Raw genomic sequence first — 18,966 nt, 5'->3', positions numbered from 1 at the left:
AAGTGACTTAGCAGCAGCACTGAACCATGGTGGTGGTTTAGTCGCTCAGTCGTGTCCCACTCTCTGCGACCCCACGGACTGTAGCCCGCCAGACTCCTCTGTCCGTGCGACTTCCCAAGGCAAGATGCTGGAGTGGGTTTGCCATTTCCTTCTCCAGGATAGTGAACTGTGGCAGCACGTAAACAGGATTTTTTTTTTTTTTTTCTGATTTGCTTTGTTTTGGATAATAATTGCTCAGAGAACTAGTGTAATTACTTGAGTTCATTGAACAGAAGAGAAACAGTTGACACAACTGCGTAATACCTTGTAAGGAAAATAATAGAATAATTAACATGTATCCTAGGTTATACGAGACACATTTTAAGAGTTGAGTAGAATGGTCTAATATTTTGCAGAAACTAAAAACAGGTGGCTAGTTCCTTGACAGCAGATGGTGGCAATAATAATGCATGAAATAGACGCCTGGAATACGCATGAGCACGTAGTTCAAAGAGCAAGATTGGTCAAGCGTACAGGAGGGAAGAAGAAAAAAGCATGACGACGGGAAAATAAACCCTCCCCCTGTGGGTGGTGACGTGCTGTGTTCTGATGAATGAGGCAAGTGGGAACCACTGTCTGAGATAGTTGTTCTTTCCTTTTTTTTTTAATCTAAAGCAAAACGTGAATGTGAAGGTCACTCAGTTGTGTGGCCCATGGAATTCTCCAGGCCAGGATACTGGAGTGGGGAGCCTTTCCCTTCTCCAGGGGATCTTCCCAACCCAGGGATCGAACCCAGGTCTCCCGCATTGCAGGCGGATTCTTCACCAGCTGAGCCACGAGGGCAGCCCTAATTACAGTTGCCGATGCTGCTGCTAAGTCGCTTCAGTCGTGTCCGACTCTGTGCAACCCCATAGACGGCAGCCCACCAGGCTGCCCGTCCCTGGGATTCTCCAGGCAAGAACACTGAAGTGGGTTGCCATTTCCTTCTCCAGTGCATGAAAGTGAAAAGGGAAAGTGAAGTTGCTCAGTTGTGTCCGACTCATGGACTGCAGCCTACCAGGCTCCTCCGTCCACTTGATTTTCCAGGCAAGAGTACTGGAGTGGGCTGCCATTGCCTTCTCCGTAATTACAGTTAATGTTTAGTAAATAATGAATAAATAGGATAAGCCACACACATCACTGCTTTGCACTCCTGTGTGAGTCTGTCATGAAATTAAAGCCCCAGCTTTTATTTTATTCCGCTGACTGGATAGAATTTACCCTTTCCTAAACGTTCTTGTACTCCTATCTTTGTTCATGAGCACAGTGGTCACATGCGTGCTGAGTTGCATCAGTCGAGTCCAACTCTTTGCGACCCCATGGACTGTAGCCCTCCAGGCTCCTCCCTCCATGGGATTCTCCAGGCAAGAATCCTGCAGTGGGTTGCCATTTCCTCCTCCAGGGGATCTTCCCAACCCAGGGATTGAACCTGCGTCTCTCATGTCTCCTGCACTGGCAGGTGAGCTCTTTACCACTAGTGACACCTGGGTGGCTCACCTACATCTATAAAGTCTTGAGAAATGGATGATTACTACTGGGTTTTGCTGCCTTTAGGCATCTGATTTTAACACCTCTCACCACTGGCCCGGTGCACATTCACCCACGTGCTTTTGTGTGATGATTCACACTTAAACTATATTAGCTTCATTTTTGGTGGCGTGGAGATATTCTTTCATCTGAGCGGCAATGGTAGTTGATTCTTTTCTAAGAACCTCTTAAAAAAAAAAACACCTGACCGCGTTGGGTTTTAGTTGGGGCACCAGGGATCTTTAGTTGCAGCGTGTGGCATCCAGTTCCCTGACCAGGGATCGAACCTGGGCCCCCTGCATTGGGAGCATAGTGTGTTAGCCACTGGACCAGCAGAGAAACTCCTCTCAGAACCTCCTTTGAAAGTTATGTGGTCCAAAGACTCATTTTATCTGAGATTGGATTTCCATAGCATTTGGCATCGTATGTCCCTGGCAATGGAACTTACTGCCGTGCTCTGAATGTATCCCTCCCAAATTCCCGTGTCGAAGTCTTAACCCCCGTTATGATGGTGTCTGGAGGTGGAGGGTCTTTGGGAAGTGCTGAGGTCATGAGGATGGAGCTGACATGAATGGGATGAGTGCACTTACGAAAGAGACCCCGAGAGCGCCCCTCACCGCTTGCAGCAGGTGAGGATGTAGAAGTGGGTTCCCAGTAGACACGGAGGCTCGTACTGCCGAGATTCTACAACTGTGCCAGGTAAACTTCGGTTCCTAAGCCTCCCAGTCTGTGGGATTTTGTTGTAGCAACCTGAACAGACTAGAACGGGGGACTGGCATTGAGAGGCGAGAAACCTCTATAACAAATACCGGACGTGGCTCTGTAACTGAGTTCATGACCAGGAAGAGGCTCAGTGAGTTTAGAGGCTCAGGTTAGCAAAAGCCTGCACTGCCGCAGGGAGTTCCGGTGAGGACTCGGAAAGAAAACAGGAAACCGGGGAGAGAGCCTCCGCCTCCGTCTTCTTAGAGAAACCTGGAGAGTGCAGGCCATATGAATGAGGTCGCAGTCGGAAGCAAAGTTTTGTTGTTGTTGTTAATTACTTTATTGGACTGCGTCTGATCTTAGTTGCGGCCCTTGGAAACTTTGCGTTGCATCACGTGAGATGTTTCTTTGCAGTCTACGGGCTCCCTAGTTGTGCTGTGACTGGTCCGGAGCACATGGTCTCAGCAGTCTCAGCGCCTACCTTAGCGAACAGGATCCTAATTCCCCTACCAAGGATTGAACCCACGTCCCTGGCATTGCAAGGCGGGCCCTTAACCACTGGCCTTCCAGCAGAGTCCCTGGAAACCCAGAAATCTTAAGCAGACGGCGGAGGAAAGGTCATCCTTGTCATGAGCTGACCAAGAAGAATTATGTGTGTGTCCTCCCGTGTTCTGTGGATGCTACAGCTCGCTGGTGCTCATGTTGTATGTTTGGGGGCAGTTTCCAAGCACAGCGTGGAAGGAGCAACCTGGTTTCTCTTGGCTACTTAGAGTGAGAGACAGGAAGAGGGAAGAGACTTCAAGATGGAATTGTTCCGCAAAACCTGGAGGAGGACTTAAAGGTTTGGAACGTTTTCAGCCTGGACGTCCTGGAAAGAAGGAGACTGCCTATTTAGGATGCAACAGGAAGGGTGTGGCTGTCTGACCGGGTAACCTTGTGATGACGGGGTCAGGCGAGTTCGGCCATCTAGACGGAAGCCAGGCCCTGTGGTCCCAGAGCACGGGAGAAGGCCTTTCAGACAGCATTGGTGGCTCTTAGCATCAGAGGTCTGAGAGTGCCAGGCCCTCGCCAACACAGGGCACAGCAGAGGAGGCGCTCCCATGAAGGCAGTGCCCTGCAGAGCCAGGGGGTGCAGCTGACCCCCATCCCACCCCACGACCCCAGCCCTGGGGAGACCCTACCAGGAGACCCACTTGTGTTCAGTCAGGTCCGACTCTTTTGTGACCCCCACCCCCATGGACTGTAGCCTGCCAGGCTCCTCTGTCCATGGGATTCTCCAGGCAGGAATACTGGAGTGAGTTGCCATGCCCTTCTCCAGTGGATCTTCCTAAACCAGGAATTGAACCCGGGTCTCCTGTGTTGCAGGCAGATGCTTTACCACCTCAGCCGCTAGGGAAACCCTGGGGGACCCAGGCACAGAGGCGAACACTTGTCACGGGCTCTCTGTTTGCTTGATCAGTCACCCAGCCGTGTCCGACTCCTGGTGACCCCATGGACTGCAGCACGCCAGGGCTCCCCGTCCATCACCGTCTCCTGGACTTTGCACTTGTTCATGTCCATTGCATTGGGGATGCCGTCCAACCATCTCATTCTCCGATGCCCTCTTCTCCTTCTGCTGTCAACCTTTCCCAGCATCAGGGACTTTTCCAATGAGTCGTCTGTTCACATCAGATGACCAAAATACTTGAGCTTCAGCAAAGTTCCTTTCAGTTAATATTCAGGGTTGATCTCCCTCAAGATTGATTTGATCTGCCATCATGGGTCCTTGGAGTTCATCTGTGGGCCCCTTTGCGTAGTGTCCCCCAAATGTCTGAATGTGTTCACTTCATGCCTTTTACGCTCCAGGTTTTATTCTGGGCTATTTTTCTTCAAAAGGAAGCATACAATCAGGAAATCCAAACGTAGTGTAATATTAGTCTTCAGCAAAGGATACGTAGAGAAGTAAATCCTTTTTTTAAAAACCAAGTCATGTGTTTTTTGGCCATCCATATATCTTTATTTTTTTGGAGAAGTGTCTGTTTAGGTCTTCCAAGCATTTTGGTTTTTTTTTTTTTCTTTTCTTTTATTGAGCTGTGTGAGCTGCTTGTACATTTTGGAAATTCCTCCTTTGTCAGTTACTTTGTTTGCAAATATTTTCTCCCATTCAGAGGGTTTTCTTTTCGTCTTGTTTATGGTTTCCCAGCACAGGGAGCTCAGCTCTGTGCTCTGTGATGACCTAAAGGGATGAGGTGGGGAGCTGGGAGGGAGGCTCAAGAGGGGAGGTTATATGTATACATATGGCTGACTCACCGGCTTTTGTACAGCAGACACTAACACAGCCATGCAAAGCAATTATACTCAAAACAAACAAACAAAAAAAGCATAGTAAATCAGCTGTATCTCAGTAAAAGAAAAAATTTTTTAAAAGTCATGTATCACCCCCACAGCTGAGCAGAAATGATTTTGAAATTAACCATACCACAGAGGGCTGGGGCTTCCCTGGTGGTTCAGCTGGTAAAGAATCTGCCATTTACAAGACACACAGGAGAGGAGGGTTTGATCCCTAAGTTGGGAAGATCCCCCTGGAGGAGTAAATGGCAAGCCACTGCAGTATTCCTGCCTGGAGAATCCCATGGACAGAGGAGCCTGGCAGGCTACCTACCGTCCATAGGGGTCAGAGAGAGTTGGACATGACTCAGCAGCTAAACAACAGCAACAGCAGAGGGATAGAGCTTTGGCATCTGTCTAAATTAGTACAAATCATTGAATCCATGTTTAAAGCTCACCCACTGTGTGTATGCTCTGAGATGATCTTTCGACATCCACGGATGCTCTCTGATACACACACAGCCAGGAGGGCGTCCATGCAGAATGGTGTCCCTTTCGGGAAGAAGAACCCCGTCTCCATCACTACGATGTCCTCAATCTCCCTGCACACAGTGTGAGTGTTTTTTTTCAGGGACAGCTCACGTTTAGCCTTTTGAAGGTGAAATAAGGACTGAATTTAAGATTGGTCATTATCTTGGAAAGACTGGGGAGGATAAATTTGAGGCTGTCTTTGAATTTCAACTACGCCAGCAGGCTCTGAATAAACAGCCAGATTCTCATTAAACGCCACAGTCAACTTTAGGCATAAATGAGACTTGTTGAGAATTTATTCTCCAAGGAGGCCAGGCTACATCATTTTCTAAACGCCTCTTTTCTGTGCAATGAAACATGAGAAGAGCTAGTCCTAACGTCTGTGGAATACGCACTTGGCCGTGGTTTATACAGTTGTAAAGGAAGTCACTAACTTTTTTTCTTACCGTGGTGTACTTTGAGCGTGTGTGTTTGTGCTCATTCACTCAGTCGTGTTCAACTGTGTGCGATCCCAAGGACTAGCCCACCAGGCTCCTCTGTCTGTGGGAAATACGCCAGCAAGAATCCTGGAGTGGGTTGCCATGCCCTCTTCCAGAGGATCTTCCCACCCAGGGATTGCACCCAAGTCTCCTGTGTCTCCTTACATGGCAACTGGATTCTTTACCACTGAGCTACCAGGGAAGCTCAGGGAAACAAAAGCCACATTAGCGGTTTAACATACATCTAATTCTTTCCCTTTTTTTTTTGGCTGTATCGGGTCTTACTTATGGCACACGGGATCTTTGCTTTTGGCTACAACACGTAAGCTCTTTAGTTGAGACCTATGAACAGTAAGCCGCAGTATGTGGTGTCTAGTTCCCTGACCAGGGATGGATCCAGGGCTGCCTGTACTGGGAGCGCAAGGGTCTCAGCCACTGGACCAGCAGGGAGGTCCCGACACACGTGTTAATTCTTACAGTGCTGGACGAAGTGACGGGGAAGGAGCACTAGGTTCCTGCCTTCTGTAGCAGTGCTTTCAACCAAAGAGCATCCCCAGGACGTGGCTAAATATCCTCGGAGGGCTCAGACACCCCCGCTTGAGACCCCACCCTCGGCCCTAGACATATCGAGACTTATTAAGAAAAATTTCACGGGGACACCGGTGAGGTTAAGACAGTAGAGGAGCCTGTTTAGCCGTAGTGTTTCATATCTCATTAACCATCTCCCTCCTTAGAAAATCCTATTTACTTGCAGCAGTAAGAAAAGCTGCTTAGTTCCTGTCTGTCGAAAGCCAATTTCCCTACTAACCACAGTTTGATACACAAATCACTAGCCTGAATAAACTGTGACAGAACAAATACATTGATTTTGGGGGAAAATGATGGGTATTTTCCAGTTCACTGCACTCTTCAAACCCGCTCAGAGGATTCTTAACTGTTTCTATCTGTGACAAAGTAATTGGATAGCATTTTTCATCTCAATACCTCCAAAAGAGATCCAGGCATTAACTTGTGAACTTTACTTTATATCTTGTCATGAGGGATGGGGGAACCCACATAGTTCAGCTTCTAAAGGTAGCGGTTTTTTTTTTTTTTTCTTTGTTTTTGCAAGCCACATGTCTGCATAGCATAGTGAAATGAGCTGTTATAGTGAAGTTAGGGGTTCGATCCCTGGGTCAGGAAGATCCCCTGGAAGAGGAAATGGCAATCCACTCCAGGATTCTTGCCTGGAGAATCCCACGGACCGAGGAGCCTGATGGGCTACAGTCCATGGGGTCGAAAAGAGTCAGACACCACCGAGCAGCGCACACACAGTGGAATAAGTGACTAGAGTTATAGAGTGTCTTTGGTTGTTTAAAGGCCCCTGTGGCGGTGGTTTAGTCGCTAAGTCGTGTCTGACTGTTACAACCCCATGGACAGTAAAAAATGTGTCTCCTGCATTGGCAGGTGGATTCTTTTTGTTTTTTTTAATTGGAGGCTAATTACAATATTGTGCTGGTTTTTGCCATACACTCACATGAATCAGCCACGGGTGTCCATGTTGGCAGGTGGATTCTTAACCACTGGACCACCAGGGAAAGTCTGTAATAATTTTTTCCCCCACCACTGTATCCAGTGTACTTTATTATTTTTTTCACAGCTTCGTATTTTTTTTTAATTAACTTTAATTGGAGGATAAGTGAAAGTGAAGTCACTCAGTAATTTCTGACTTCAGGCTCCTGCATACATGGGATTCTCCAGGCAAGAATACTGGAGTGGGTTGCCATTTCCTCCTCGAGGGGGTCTTCCTGACCAAGGGATCGAACCCAGGTCTCCCGCACTGTTAGGCAGATTCTTCACTAACTGAGCTAGGAGGGAAACCCAAATTAAAGGCCTCTAAGTCCTGTCATTTCCAAGACGTGTGCCAGACACAGATTGCTTCCGTCATTGCTTTAGTTCAGCCTTGCCTTTTGCTGGCAGCTTCGTTAAAGAGCCGCACTGCGCTTGCGGAGCACACCTAGGGTCTGTGATTGTTTTCTGTGTTGCTTTGTTTATGTATTCATGGCCACACTAGTTCTGCGCTGCTGTGCGCGGTCTTTCTCAAGTCGAGGTCAGCAAGGGCTACTCGAGTTGGAGTACTCAGGCTTCTGGCAGGGGCTTCTCGTTGCAGAGCACAAGCTCAGTGACTGTAGTCAGCAAGCCCAGGTGCCTTGTGGCCTGTGGCACCTTACTTTCCTGACCAGGAATCGAGCCCGTGTCCCCAGCACTGGCAGGTGGATTCTTAACCACTGGCCACCAGGGAAGTCCTGTAATAATTTTTTTCCCCCCAGCACTGTATCCATTGTACTTTATAATTTTTTTCACAGCTTTTTTTTTTAATTAATTTTAATTGGAGAATAACTGAAAGTGAAGTTGCTCAGTCTTTTCTGACTCTTTGAGAGCCTATGGAGGATGAGTTTACAGTCTAGGGATGGTTTTTGCATACATCCACATGAATCAGTCAAAAGTATACATGTGTTCCCCCACCACACCACGTCCTGAATTCCCCTTCCATTTCCCTCACCACCCTGTCCTGCTGGGTGGTCCCAGAGCACCGGCTAGAAAGTGTTAAGTCACTCAGTTGTGTCCGACTTTCTTCGACCCCACAGACTGTAGCCCGCCAGGCTCCTGTGTCCATGCAGATTCTCCAGGCAAGAATACTGGAGTGGGTTGCCATTGCCGTCCTCCAGGGGATCTTCCCGACCCAGGGATCAAACCCATGTCTCTTGCATTGGCAGGCACATTCTTTACCACTGAGCCACCAGGGAAGCCACTGTAATTATGTTTTTTAAAAGGAGTGGAGAACTGATGAATTAGGGTGAAGGCAGTGACCAGAACTGTGTCCAGTCTTGTGCTGAAACCTGGTCAGGGCGACTACGGGGCTGACAAGGTTGGGCCTGAGCTTGCTTGATTTCCATCCTATCGGCCCCACTGATGGCTGTGATCTTCTGCAAACCACCAGAGAGGCTGCTCACCCCGGCTTGCACCTTTCTGGGAAGGGTGCGGGTAGCGGCAGGCGTGGCACCCTATCCATCATGCCCACACCGAAGCTGAGATGTTGGAGATGAATGCCTCAGTGAGGGCTGGTCTGCACTGACCCTCCTTAGAAGGCTGAGACCTCTCGTGCAGGGCTGTCATCATACCTCGGGTCCATGCTTTGCGCTCGACACCTTACACTTCTCCCTTTAGTTATTTCTCTGTGTTTCACTGGCGGATCGTTGCATTATGATATTGTGTTGGTCTCTGCCGTCCAATCCACACGCATCAGCCGTAGGTACACATGTGTCATCTCCCTCTTAAACCTCCCTCGCACCTTCCACCCCAATTTCTTCTTTTTTCCTTCTTTATTTTTATGGAAGTATAGTTGATTTGATCTGCCTCTTGAGAAATTTGTATGCAGGTCAGGAAGCAACAGTTAGAACTGGACATGGAACAACAGACTGGTTCCAAAGAGGAAAAGGAGTTCATCAAGGCTGTATATTGTCACCCTGTTTATTCAACTTATATGCAGAGTACATCATGAGAAACGCTGGGCTGGAAGAAGCACAAGCTGGAATCAAGATTGCCGGGAGAAATATCAATAACCTCAGATATGCAGATGACACCACCCTTATGGCAGAAAGTGAAGAGGAACTGAAAAGCCTCTTGATGAAAGTGAAAGTGGAGAGTGAAAAAGTTGGCTTAAAGCTCAACATTCAGAAAACTAAGATCATGGCATCTGGTCCCATCACTTCATGGGAAATAGATGAGGAAACAGTGTCAGACTTTATTTTTCTGGGCTCCAAAATCACTACAGATGGTGACTGCAGCCATGAAATTAAAAGACGCTTACTGCTTGGAAGGAAAGTTATGACCAACCTAGATAGCGTATTCAAAAGCAGAGACATTACTTTGCCAACAAAGGTTCGTCTAGTCAAGGCTATGGTTTTTCCTGTGGTCATGTATGGATGTGAGAGTTGGACTGTGAAGAAGGCTGAGCACCGAAGAATTGATGCTTTTGAACTGTGGTGTTGGAGAAGACTCTTGAGAGTCCCTTGGACTGCAAGGAGATCCAACCAGTCCATTCTGAAGGAGATCAGCCCTGGGATTTCTTTGGAAGGAATGATGCTGAAGCTGAAACTCCAGTACTTTGGCCACCTCATGTGAAGAGTTGACTCATTGGAAAAGACTCTGATGTTGGGAGGGATTGAGGGCAGGAGGAGAGGGGGACGACAGAGGATGAGATGGCTGGATGGCATCACTGACTTGATGGATGTGAGTCTCAGTGAACTCCGGGAGTTGGTGATGCATGGGGAGGCCTGGTGTGCTGTGATTCATGGGGTCGCAAAGAGTCGGACACGACTGAGTGACTGATCTGATCTGATCTGATTATGGTTTATCATAGGATTTTTTTTTAATTGGAGTACACTTGCTTTACAATGTTGTGTTGCTCTCTGCTCTGCAATGAAATACATCAGCCATATATATACATCCATCTATCCCCTCACATCGCATCCGTCTTGAACCTCCCCCCCGCCCTATCCCACCCCTCTAGGTCATCGCAGAGCACCGAGCTGAGCTCCCTGTGCTAATACAGCAGCTTCCCACTAGCTGTCTATTGTAGACATGGTCGTATGTATATGTGGCAGTGCTCGAGTCGGTGATGCCATCCAACCATCTCGTCCTCTCTCGTCCCCTCCTCCTCCTCCCACCCTCAGTATTTCCCAGCATCGGGGTCTTTTCCGGTGAGTTGGCTGTTCCCTCCAGGTCATTATGCTGGTGACCGGGCCTCTCATAATTTGCCCTTTAGAATAAATCAGCTTGTGAGAGCTGACCTCACAAATCACAGGTACAGCGTCGTTTCTTTGGGGGAAGTACCCTTCTGACTTCTGAGTAACTCTTAATGGATATTGTGTATGCTCAGTTGCTGAGTTGTATCTGACTCTGCAACCTCATAGACTGTACCCCACCAGGCTCCTCTGTCCATGGGATTCTCCAGGCAGGAATACTGAAGCAGATTGTGATTTCCTTCTCCAGGGGATCTTCCTGACCCAGGGACTGAACCCACGTCTCTTATGTTCTCTGCCCTGGTAAGCGGGTTCTTTACCATTGGTGCCACCTGGGAATCCCTGATGCAAATTGCACGACTCATTTTTAAGGCTCATAACCCATCTCTGAATAATTCCTGCTGGGAAAAGAAACCTGATGAAACCTTTCACAGCAAACAGCCATGGAGTCTTGACTTATCAACTGAAGCTTTGGAGCTTAAGTAGTCAGTATCTAACGCTGTATCTTTCCTGATAGAATACAGCGATTTGCAAACCGCATTGCACAATAAAAACTTGTGCATTTCAGGAAAGCTCCCCAGAACCCGGCTTTTTCTGTGGGAGAAGACGGTAATATTTGCAACGTCAGTCTTTTTTGACTTTTTAAATGGAAGGTAAAGTATGATTGGTGCGTCTAGCTGGCAGTGTCTCATTACATATCCAGGGCATGTCCCTGGCATGTAACATGTTTTCTTCCTTTGGTGACAGCCTGGTGACATTAATGCAAACATCCCTCAGCAGTGAGCTAATCACTACCATGACAACCAGAGGGGTTTGTTCCTCTGGAAGATTGAAACGTCCAAATGATTCTCACAGTGTGGCATAGAACATCGTAAATAACTGACTTGCAGCCTGTACGCACACAGGAATTTAGACACACCTGGACTTTAATCCATCTAGTCAACAAAGGTCCGTCTAGGCAAGACTATTGTTTTTCCAGTGGTCATCTATGGATGTGAGAGTTGGACTATAAAGAAAGCTGAGCACAGAAGAATTGATGCTTTTGAACTGCGGTGTTGGAGAAGACTCTTGAGAGTCCCTTGGACTGCAAGGAGATCCAACCAGTCCATCCTAAAGGAGATCAGTCCTCGGTGTTCATTGGAAGGACTGATGCTAAAGCTGAAACACCAATACTTTGGCCTCGTGATGCGAAGAGCTGACTCACTGAACAGACCCTGATGCTGGGAAAGATTGAGGGCAGGAAGAGAAGGGGACGACAGAGGATGAGATGGTTGGGTGGCATCAACCACTCGATGGACGTGAGTTTGAGTAAACTCTGGCAGTTCGAGATGGACAGGGAGGCCTGACGTGCTGCGGTTCATGGGGTCGAAAAGAGTCGGACACAACTGAGCAACTCAATTGAACTGGACTTTAATTGTGCAGTGACTCGACCATCTACCATTAAAGTGCCAGTGTTTCTCAGGTGAAGTCGATGGAATCAGAGGACCATGAATTGTGCCGATGTCTTTAATGTCTTTTCCAACATGAAAAATTTTATCTTCTGTTTAAGTATGTGCTGGTGGCTCACTTGATAAAGAATTCTGCCTGCAACGCACGAGACCCAGGTTCAGTCCCTGGGTTGGGAAGATCCCCTGGAGAAGGGAATGGCAACCCACTCCAGTATTCTTGCCTGGAGAATCCCTTGGACAGAGGAGCTTGGGAAGACCCCAGTCCATGAGGTCGCAAAGAGTTTGGCATGACCGAGCTACTAATGCTTTCGGTTTCACTGTGTCCATGAAATACATGGACCATGTTTCATTTTTATAGTAGATTTTGGAGAAGGAAATGGCAATTTGCCTGGAAAATGCTATGGACGGAGGAACCTGGTAAGCTACAGTCCATGGGGTCTCAAAGAGTCGGACACGGCTGAGCGACTTCACTTTCGCTTCACTTTGTGTTTAAACAATTGTGACTTCCTAGTAGGTGACGTGTGAAATAGATGGTAGGGCGTGTTGCTGTCTCATTTCAAGAGCTGTGTCTTTATTTTGTCCACTAGGTCCTGCTGGCCAGCAGCTTCCTGCCCATCTATGCAGGACTGAAGCCAGTGGAATACAAAGGGCAGGTAAGCGTCCTAGAGCCGACGCGGGATCCGTGGTTCCTGTAGTCATCCGTTTCCTTTAGGAACATCCATGATTGTTGACATTATTCTGGCGGCTCCAGCTCTGTTCCTATGACTTTGGTCTCATGGGTCTGTGTCTGTTTAACAAAAGGAAAGGAGTCCAGTGCAGGGGCCCTGGTAACCTGGAACTGAGACTTCGTGGTTGAGAATGATTGACGAGGGCCCTCCTTTTTTCATTTGGTTAAAAAAACTTTGCCCTTATTTTTAATATCCAAAGAAGCAACAATAAAGTTTTTAAAAATGTACTCAAGTATAGCTGCTTTGCACTGCTGTGTGTGCCTGTCAGTCATGTCCGACTCTGTGACCCGCCAGCCTCCTCTGTTCGTGGGACTCTCCAGGCAAGAACACTGGAGTGGGTTGCCCTTTCCTTCTCCAGGGGATCTTCCCCACCGGGGGATTGAACCCCTGTCTCTTGCATGTCTTGCATTGGCAGGCAGATTCTTTACCCCTGAGTGATCGGGGAAGCCCTGTTGTTAGTTCTGCCGTCCAGCAAAGTGAATCACCCGTGTGTTTCCATATATTCCCTCTTTTTTGAATTTCCTTCCCACCTAGGTCACCACAGAGCGCCGAGTCGAGTTCCCTGCGCTCTGCAGGAGTTTCTTGTCACTTGTCTATGTTAGACACAGTGTCAGTAGTGGAGATATGTCCACCGCAGGCTCTCAGGTCATCCCTCCCCGCCGCCCCTCCTCTTGGTCTGCATACATGTGTTCTCTCAGTCAGTCTCTCTCTGCTTTGCCAGGTAAGTTCATCCGTACCATTTTTCTAGATGGCACGTGTAAGTGATCTTATATGATATTTGCTTTTCTCTTCTTGACTTATTTCACTCTGTATGATGGTCTCTAGGTCCGTCCATGTCCTGCCAATGGCACCGTTTCGTTCCTTTTCATGGCAGAGTAACGTTCCACTGTCTGTGTGGACCACATCTTCTTTATCCGTTCTTCTGTCAGTGGACATTTAGGTTGCGTCCACGTCCTGGCTCTTGTAAACAGGAGCGTGGCGGTGCATGCGTCTTTGTGAATTATGGTTTTGTTGGGGTGTATGCCTAGGAGTGCGGTTACTGGATCATGTGGTGCTTCTATTTTTAGTTCTGTGAAGACCCTCCATACTGTTCTCCATAGTGGCTGCATCAATTTACATGCTCAACAACAGCATAGGAGGGTTCCCTTTTCTCCACACCCTCTCCAGCGTTTATTGTTTGCAGATTTTTTTTTTTTCATATTGAGCTGCATGAGCTGTTTGTGTATTTTAGAGATTAATGCCTTGTCAGCTGCTTCATTTGCAAATATTTTCTCCCATTTTAAGGATTGTCTTTTTGTCTTATTTATGAATTCGTTTGCTGCGCAAAAGCTTTTGAGTGTAACTGGACCCTCTTAGTTTATTTTTGTTTTGATTTTTTATCTTCTAGGAGGTGGGTCAGAAAGATCTTACTGCAATTTATGTCAAATCGTGTTCTGCCTGTGTTTTCCTCTAAGAGTTTTATAGTGTCCAGCCTTAAATGTACGTCTTTGATCCATTTAGACTTTATTTTTGTGTTTGATGTTAGAAAGTGTTCTAATTTTATTCTTTTACATGTAGCTGTCCAGGTACCACTGATTGAAGAGACTGTCTTTTCTCCATTGTATGTTCTTGCCTCCTTTGTCATAGATTCAGTTCAGTTCAGTTCAGTCGCTCAGTCGCTCTTTGTGACCCCATGAATTGCAGCATGCCAGGCCTCCCTGTCCATCACCAACTCCTGGAGTTCACTCAAACTCATGTCCGTCGAATCGGTGATGTCATCCAACCATCTCGTCCTCTGTCATCGTCCCCTTCTCCTCCTGCCCTCAATTTTCCCCAGCATCAGGGTCTTTTCAAATAAGTCAGCTCTTTGCATCAGGTGCCAAAGGATTGGAGTTTCAGCTTTAACACCAGTCCTTCCAATGAATATTCAGGACTGATTTCCTTTAGGATGGACTGGTTTGCTCTCCTTGCAGTCCAAGGGACTCTCAAGAGTGTTCTCCAACACCACAGCTCAAAAGCACTAATTCTTCGGTGCTCAGCTTTCTTTATAGTCCAACTCTCACATCCATACATGACTACTGGAAAAACCCTAGGCTTGACTAGATGGACCTTTGTCCGCAAAGTAATGTCTCTGCTTTTTAATGTGCTATCTAGGTTGGTCATAACTTTCCTTCCAAGGAGTAAACATCTTTTAATTTCATGGCTGACAGTCACCATCTGCATTGATTTTGGAGCCCTCCAAAATAAAGTCAGCCACTGTTTCCACTGTTTCCCCATCATTTGTCATAGATTAAGTGACCATAGATGTGTGGGTTTATCTCTGGCTTTCTGTCCTGTTCCATTGATCTGTTTTTGTGCCAATATCATGCTTTCTTGATTACTGTAGCTTTGGAGTATGAAGTTGGGGAACCTGATTCCTCCAGCTCTGTTTTTCTTTCTCCAGATTGCTTTGGCTATTCAGAGTCTTTTCTTTTTTCCATCTCACCCTTTCCTCCCTTCTCCCCATGTCCATAAGTAAATTCTCTATGTCTGTTTCTCCACTGTTACTCTGTAAATAAATTATTCAGTACCATTTTTCTAGATTCCATATATATGTGTTAGAACATGGTATTTACCTTTCTCTTTCTGACTCACTTCACTCTTGTCCATCAAAAGATGAATGGATAAAGAAGTTGTGGTACATATACACAATGGAATATTACTCAGCCATGAAAAGGAACGCATTTGAGTCACTTCTAATGAGGTGGATGAACGCAGAACCTATTTGGAGTCTTTTGTGTTTCCATACAAACTGTAAAAATTTTTGTTCTAATTCTTGGGGAAACAAAATGCCATTGGTGTTTTGACAGGGATTGCTCTGCATCTGTAGATTGCTGTGGGTAGTATAATCACTTTCACAATGTTGATTCTTCCTTTGACAGGTGGCCCTGAATCTGTGGCTTGCTCTGGGTAGTACAGTCACTTGCACAGTGTTAATTCTCCCACTCCTGGAACATGGCATGCCTCTTCATCTGTTTGTATCATCTGTGATTTCTCCCTTCAATGTCTTCAGTTTTCTGAGTCCAGGTCTTTCGTCGCCTTAGGTAGATTTTCCTAGATATTGTTTTTGTTGTGATGGTAAATGGGATTGTCTCCTCAATTCCTCTTTCTAATATTTGGTTGTTAGCGTGTAGGAATGCAAGAGGCTTCTGTGTATTGATTTTGTATCCTGCAGCTTTACCACATTCATTGATGAGTTCTAGTAGTTTTCTGGTGGCATCTGTAGGTTTTTCTATGTTATCCATCATGTCATCTCCAAACAGTGACATGACACTTACTTCTTTTCCAACCCGGATTCCTTTTATTTCTTTTTTTCTCTGATTGCTCTGACTAGGACTTCCAAAACTATGTTGAATTAATAGTGGTGACAGTGGGCACCCTTAGCTTGTTCCTAATCTCAAGGGAAATGCTTTCCGCTTTTCAGCATTGAGAATGGTGTTTGCTGTGGGTTTCTTGCATGTGGCCTTTATTATGTTGAGATCGGTCTCCTCTGTGCCCACTTTCTGGAGCATTTTTGCCATAAACTGGTGTTGAATTTTGTCAGAAGCTTTTTCTGCATCCATTGAGATGATCATATGTGTATGTTGAAGAATCCTTGCATCCCTGGGAAACATCCCACTTGATCCTGGTGTTTGATCTTTTTGCTTGGATTTGGATTGCTATTAATGGTATTTTTGTTGAGGACCTTTGCATCTATGTTCATCAGTGATGTTGGCCTGTAATTGTCTTTTTTTGTGTGGTATCTTTGGTTTTGGTATCATGGTGATGGCCTCATGAAACAAGTTTGGGGGTATTCCTTCCTCTGCAATTTTTTGGAAAGGTTTGAAAAGGATACATATTAGTTCTACTGTAAAAATTCTTCATTTAATTCGCTCGTGAAGCCATCTGGTCCTGGACTTTCATTTTATTGGAAGATTTTTCAATCACAGTTTCCATTTCACTCCTTTGGATTGGTCTGTTCATATCCCCTGAATATGTCTTCTTGATTCAGTCTTGAAAGGCTGTACTTTTCTAAGAATTTGTCCGTTTCTTCCAGGTTGTCCATTTTATCGGCATATGGTTGCTTGTAGGAGAATCCCAGGGACGGCAGAGCCTGCTGGGCTGCCGTCTGTGGGGTCACACAGAGTTGGACACGACTGAAGCGACTTAGCAGCAGCAGCAGCAGCAAGCAGTCTCTTATGATCCTTTGTATTTCTGCATTGTCTGTTGTAGCTACTCTTTTCCATTTCTAACTTTATGGATTCGGGTCCTGTGCCTTTTTTTTCTTGGAAAGTCTGGCCACAGGTTTATCAATTTTGTTTATCTTCTCAATGAGCCAGCTTTTAGTTTTATTGACCTTTGCTATTGTTTTCCTCATTTCCATTTTATGTATTTTTATTTATTTAATCTTTATGATTCCTTGCCTTCTACCAATTTTGATTTTCGTTGTTGTTTTTGTTTTTCCTTCTGTAGTTGCTTTAGGTGTAAGGTTGGGTTGTTCTCTATTTTTCCTGTTTCTTGAGGTCGGATAGTACTGCTACAGACTTGCTTCTAGGACGGGTCTTGCTGCATCCCATAGGTTTTGGATCGTCTTGTTTTCGTTCTCACTTGTTTCCAGATACTTTTTGATTTCCTCTTTGGTTTCTTCATTGACCCCTTGGTTATTTAGCCTCCCTGTGTTTGTGTTTTTTACAGTTTTTCCCCTATAATTAATTTCTGATCTCACGCCATTGGTATCAGGGCAGATGCTTGATACGATTTTAATTTCAGATCACATCTTGAGTCACAAATCAAGCCTCAGCAAAAGACTTCTTTAGACTTACAAGACGTCCTCTTGGAGAAGGAAATGGCAACTCACTCCAGTATTCTTGCCTGAAGAATCCCACAGACAGAGGAGCCCGGTGGGCTACAGTCTGTGAGGTTGCAAAGAGTCGGACACGACTGAGTGACTACCAGTTTCAGTTTTCACAGAGAAAATATCTCTACCTAAAATATCTGATTTGCACAGTTGGTATATTATAAGCTGCCTTTTTTTGTAACGCTTCCCCATTGATGAACCAGAGACTATTATAATCAGGATAATTCTTCATAATAAAGTGTTTATTAGATCTTAAAAGAAAAAAAAAAGTACTCTTGACGGCCCCTTCTATGAACAGTTAGAAGCGAAGTGTGCTGGCAGGCTGGGGAAACCAATCAGGATGTCCCTCACCTGGCCCTCACGTGAGGCTGGAGCCCTTCATGCCATCCCACCCCCAGGGGTACCCCTGCCGGCAGCCAGCTGCTCTTCTCTTCGGTCCTCCTTGGAAATGTATCTGTGAAGGAGAGGCTGAAACAGCCATCACTGACGGAGAGCCACAGGAGGTGTTTTAGAGAGACGTAGTAAACTGTGGTGCTGGAGGAGACTCTTGAGAGTCTCTTCGACTGCAAGGAGATCCAACCAGTCCATCCTAAAGGAGATCAGTCCTGGGTGTTCATTGGAAGGACTGATGCTGAAGCTGAAACTCCAATACTCTGGCCACCTGATGAGAAGAACTGACTCATTTGAAAAGACCCTGATGCTGGGAAAGATTGAAAGCTGGAGGAGAAGGGGACAACAGAGGATGAGATGGTTGGATGGCGTCACCGACTCGATGGACATGGGTTTGAGTAAGCTCCGGGAGTTGGTGATGGACAGCGAGGCCTGGCGTGCTGCAGTCCATGGGGTTGCAGAGTTGGACACAACTGAGCGACTGAACTGAGTGAACTACCGCCTGCTATCTGCTGTCCACACTGCCCGAAGTCTTCTTTCTGCGTCCTGCAAAACATGTCTGTGCTATAAAATTTCACCATCCTGTGTGATCCTGCTCTTCCATAGCCTACACACCAGCGCACACACTGATAAGCAGACACAGTATCTCCTGAATGCGCACCAGAGATGAGCGTTCTATGGTCACACACAGGGCTGTTTATTTGTCTGTGTGCTCAGTCACTCAGTCATGTCTGGCTCTGCGACCCCACGGACCGTAGCCCGCCAGGCGCCTCTGTCCATGGGGTTCTCCAGGCAAGAACACTGGAGTGGGGTGCCGTGCCCTCCTCCAGGGGATCTTCGTGACCCAGGACTCACACCTGCGGCTCTCAAAGTCTCCTGCGTTGGCAGGCAGGCTCTTTACCACTAGCGCCACCATTTAGTTAAATGTTATTTGGCTGCTCTGTGTCTTAGTTGGAGCATGAAGGATCTTTTGATTACAGCATGAGACCTCTTAGCAGGCAGGGCGTTGTGGGGTCTAGTTCCCGACCAGGGACTGAAACCATGATGGCCCCTGCATTAAGAGTTGGGAGTCTCAGCCACTGGACCACAGGGAATTCCCAGACACACAAGCTATGTAACACACACTGCAGATATATATTCTGTAATCCCATACACTGTGTAACACCTACTCAAAATCAGGCACATCCTCATGGATGA

The 18,966-nt window shown here is 46.5% G+C and overlaps 1 protein-coding gene across 16 annotated transcripts in view; it reads left to right on the top strand.

Moving 5' to 3' along the window:
* PNPLA4 (patatin like phospholipase domain containing 4) overlaps positions 1–18,966 on the top strand; it is a 116,803-nt gene that overhangs the window by 12,916 nt on the left and 84,921 nt on the right. For 15 of the 16 annotated variants that reach the window (XR_011463179.1, XM_070365587.1, XM_070365583.1 and 12 more), the window contains one exon: positions 12,384–12,449. The exons of the other annotated variant lie outside the window; for it this stretch is intronic. Coding sequence is in view for 14 of the 15 variants with exons in the window: in XM_070365587.1 (XP_070221688.1) it covers positions 12,384–12,449 (66 nt within the window). In the remaining variant the exon portion in view is untranslated. The remainder of the gene's footprint in view (positions 1–12,383; positions 12,450–18,966) is intronic. 16 annotated transcript variants of the gene reach the window in all.

The sequence above is a fragment of the Bos mutus genome, chromosome X, assembly GCF_027580195.1.
Source record: "Bos mutus isolate GX-2022 chromosome X, NWIPB_WYAK_1.1, whole genome shotgun sequence".
NCBI classification, from domain to species: domain Eukaryota; kingdom Metazoa; phylum Chordata; class Mammalia; order Artiodactyla; family Bovidae; genus Bos; species Bos mutus.
This window is presented reverse-complemented; position numbering and strand designations above follow the sequence as displayed.